Consider the following 4,097-nt stretch of genomic DNA (forward strand, 5'->3'; position numbering starts at 1 on the left):
GGATGATTCAGTACCAGAGGCTGCTGGACGCCAAACCTCTGTCTCTCCGCATGCAGGTACAGAACCACACCTGAGAGCTCCCAGGAGCCTGGAAAACAAAACTCTGGTCCTGAGAGTGTGATTGATCTGCAGGAAGCAGGTGTGGAGAAAGAACTGGTCCACCTGCTGTGCAGACTGTCGGCCCAACACTGCCTGCCCATCCTGGCCCATCATCGCATCACCACCGAGGCGCTCTGCCACATGACCGCCTCCGACCTCAAGAAGGTTTGTAGGAGAACACCTGGCAGGTATGGTGCAGTATGAGGGTCAAAATTAAATTAGCAACCAGTGGTTGCTACATCCTTGTAGCAGGAGGCTGTATCTGTTCCTAAACCAGCTGTTGATCTGATTAATGATAGGCCGACACCGCTAACTGAGAGGCTGGAGCTGGGAAATGAGAAGGACACTATACATTTGTGTTAGCATCGGAGAGGCTAGCGACTAGCATAGATAGTGGTGTTAGCATTGGAGAGGCTAGCGACTAGCATGGATAAAGTGGTGTTAGCATCGGAGAGGCTAGCAGCTAACATAGATAAAGTGGTGTTAGCATCGGAGAGGCTAGCGACTAGCATGGATAAAGTGGTGTTAGCATTGGAGAGGCTAGCGACTAGCATGGATAAAGTGGTGTTAGCATCGGAGAGACTAGCGACTAGCATGGATAAAGTGGTGTTAGCGTCAGAGAGGCTAGCGACTAGCATGGATAAAGTGGTGTTAGCATCGGAGAGGCTAGTGACTAGCATGGATAAAGTGGTGTTAGCATCGGAGAGGCTAGCGACTAGCGTGCATAAAGTGGTGTTAGCATCGGAGAGGCTAGCGACTAGCATGGATAAAGTGGTATTAGCATCGGAGAGGCTAGCGACTAGCATTGATAAAGTGGTGTTAGCATTGGAGAGGCTAGCGACTAGCATGGATAAAGTGGTGTTAGCGTCAGAGAGGCTAGCGACATGTTTAACCACTGATGTGTTTAAAAACATCAGTGGTTTTGAAACGTTTCAAGCTCCGTTTGGATAAAACCAACATGTATTTCTTCTGTTTCCGTGGAGACGGGGCCCCGCCTCCTGCCCCTCCCACCTCACTAACAAGCTGTCAATCACAGCGACACTTTATTTCAGCCTCAGAAGCAGGAAGTGATTTACTTGTGTTTTTGTTTTCAGGTGGGCATTAATGAGAGCGGGGTCCAGAAGGCTCTTCTGAGCTGGGCCCGGGAGCGCCAGCCTGCAGGTAACTCACCTGAACCTGAGTCTGACTCCATGAACTGAACCAGCAGCAGGACGAGCGACAGCCTTCCATGGTTACCACGGCAGCCGGCAGTGGGAGGAGTTTATCAGCTGAATAATTTAAGGCTTGATTCTGTTTTCTGCTCCTGCAGCTGGAACGTCTAAAACTGTGGAACAGGAAGAAGTCCTCCCCCCTCCATCTTTACCCAGCACCTCCGTCATACAGACTCCCAGCCCACCTCGCTCCCCCAGGACCCCCGGGACCCCCGTCACCCCATCAGCTCCCATGCCTGTGGAGGGACCAGGAAGCTCCGAGTGCGTGGTCTGCATGGAGACCGGGGTGAGTCAGAACCAGGGTTCTGTTTGGATTAATGAAATGTTCAGACCCCGAGACTCACCTCATGATCAGAAGACGACTTTTGTTTGTTTATTTATTTATTTATTTACTTATTAATTAATTTATTTATTTACTTACTACATTCGTTGCTGCTGTAGAGCTGATGCTTTTTGTTTACCCTCAGCCTTGTTGTAAACAAACGTTTTTGTTTACCCACAGTCTTATTGTAAACAAACATATTGTTTACCCTCAGCCTTCCTGTAAACAAACAAACAAACAAACAAACATGCTGTCTCCCTTCAGTCTCAGCTCATCTTCCTGCCGTGCGGTCACGTCTGCTGCTGTCAGGTTTGCAGCGACGCTCTGCAGAACTGCCCGCTGTGCCGCAGCAACATTTCCCAACGCATCCGGCTCTACCAGAACTAGACCGGACCGGACCGGACCGGACCGGACCTCCGTGGACCAGACCCTCCCTGTATTTATGCATGATCCTGATGCTGCTGTGAGTGAACATCATAAAGGAAACATTTAAAGCGCTGAGCCACTTTCATGTATTAAACTAATCTTTTTACTGGTGTTTCTAAATGTTTTTGTTTGTTTGTTTGTTTGTTTGTTTATTTTTTAAACGCTGACGTCTCCCCTCACTGCTTTAATCCATCACCAATAACTTGTGCCTTTGTTTTTATGTTGGGGCTGAATGTAGCAGCACAGCTGGATTTTAGCTCCGTTTTTATCATGTTTGTGTTGAAATGTGAAAGTAAAATATTTGTAAAGACGTGAGTAAAAAGCAGCTGATGTTAAACATCAGGAAAAAGGAGTTTTATGTTTTATAAAAGTTTGTTTTTAAATATGAACGTTTTCTTTTTACGTTAAGTTGATAAAATAATAAAAAGTCATTAATTTGTTGCACAAAGCACCTTTAATTTTTATCCCCGTAGATGTTAAAGATATAAAGTCAGTGAAGAGTTTTAAACTTTTCCAACGGCCCCTGAACGCAGCACGTGGTTTTGTTTTTGTGTTTCACGTTAGAGTCGTGATAAAAAGTAAAAAAGTTTTTTAAACGAACTTTGTTACAGAACAYAAACAGTTCCTCTGGTTCATCAGCAGCTTTTACATTTCTGTGACGTCAGAATGACTCTCAGCTACTACCACTCCCTCCGTCAGCTCTGATCAGTGAGGACCAGCAGCTGCGGCAGCCATCTTGAATTGAGTTGACTCCAGTTAGTTTAACTGAATCTGTCCAGTGGTACATGAGATATTTTGCTAACAGACAGTCACTGCCTGTTTCAGGGTGACAGATGTAAAAACTGCAGGAAAACTAAAATTCATTTTTCTGTTTCTGTTGGATTAAACTCGTTTTAAGATCTGATAGTTATTTATTCTGCTCTGATACTAATTAAAGGTGGATATTAAACTGTAAACTGTTTTATTTCTGAGCGTCTCGTATCTGCAGCCAATATTAAAGCTGCTCTATCAAGTGCTCTTAACTCTTCTGTGCTCTGATGTTCCTGTAACATTTACTGCTACAAACAATAAAACAGTCCTGTGTTTATCCTGTATTTGGTGGTTTCTGTTAATAAAACAGTTTTTATCAGAACACATCCGTCCTCTTGTCATCAGGTTTTCACAGCCAATAAAAATACTGACGTTTTTAAAAACGGTGAGAAAGATGAGGTCAAAAAGGCCAGATCTTTGTACATACTGTATAAGAGAATAATAAAAGTTAGTTTTTTGAAGGAATATAGTTAATATTTTCATTGAGCTTTGTTTTTTTTTTTTGTAAATTATTATTGTTTGAATATATTTTTGGGATAATAGGGGCAGATATAAGATTTATTCTTCTTTCTGTTGCCTTTAATTTTATTCTATCTTTGATTTGTATATATTTTTTTATTTTCTTTTGAATACAGTTATTTTTTAATGAAATCAATAAATTTCTAAATAAAGTATAAAATATAAATAAAAACCTTCAGAAAGTCTGTTGATCCAGAACCTCTTTAACAAATTACAGTTAAGTCTGAATCATTAGGAGGGAAAATAAAAAAAATAATCCAGAAATTAGATAATTTATAGCTTCAGTAAATTGAAGCCGTACTTTCCGGTTCTTCTGTGGGTCCGTAAACGCAACGCTCTGCCGGCTGTGCCGTAAAATGTGACGTTACGGTCGGTTTACGGCAGCTGTGTTGCTCAGAGTTCAGTTATTCTCCAGAGTTTGTCATTAAGTCTGTTTGTGATAAAGACAGAGGAGGTAAGTGTCTTTATTAGTCTTTAATAAATAAACTTTTATTTATTTATTAATATTTTGTTCAGTCGGTCCCTGTCCCTGTTGTTAGCAGCTGGTTGTTAGCAGCTAGGTTGTTAGCAGCTGGTTGTTAGCAGCTGGTTGTTAGCAGCTGGTTGTTAGCAGCTGGGTTGTTAGCAGCTAGGTTGTTAGCAGCTGGTTGTTAGCAGCTGGTTGTTAGCAGCTGGTTGTTAGCAGCTAGCCACAGGACCCAGTGTCAATG

The 4,097-nt window shown here is 42.6% G+C and overlaps 1 protein-coding gene across 1 annotated transcript in view; it reads left to right on the plus strand.

Annotated features, from left to right (window-relative positions):
• lrsam1 (leucine rich repeat and sterile alpha motif containing 1) overlaps positions 1 to 2,403 on the plus strand; it is a gene marked incomplete in the record, with an annotated part of 15,230 nt that extends 12,827 nt beyond the window's left edge. Inside the window, 3 exon segments of the mRNA XM_014030370.1 lie at positions 1,194 to 1,260; positions 1,409 to 1,596; positions 1,897 to 2,403. Coding sequence (XP_013885824.1) covers positions 1,194 to 1,260; positions 1,409 to 1,596; positions 1,897 to 2,019 — 378 coding nt within the window.
• Between the last annotated feature and the right edge of the window lie 1,694 nt (positions 2,404 to 4,097).

This window comes from Austrofundulus limnaeus, unplaced genomic scaffold, assembly GCF_001266775.1.
Source record: "Austrofundulus limnaeus strain Quisiro unplaced genomic scaffold, Austrofundulus_limnaeus-1.0 Scaffold1047, whole genome shotgun sequence".
Lineage (NCBI taxonomy): Eukaryota > Metazoa > Chordata > Actinopteri > Cyprinodontiformes > Rivulidae > Austrofundulus > Austrofundulus limnaeus.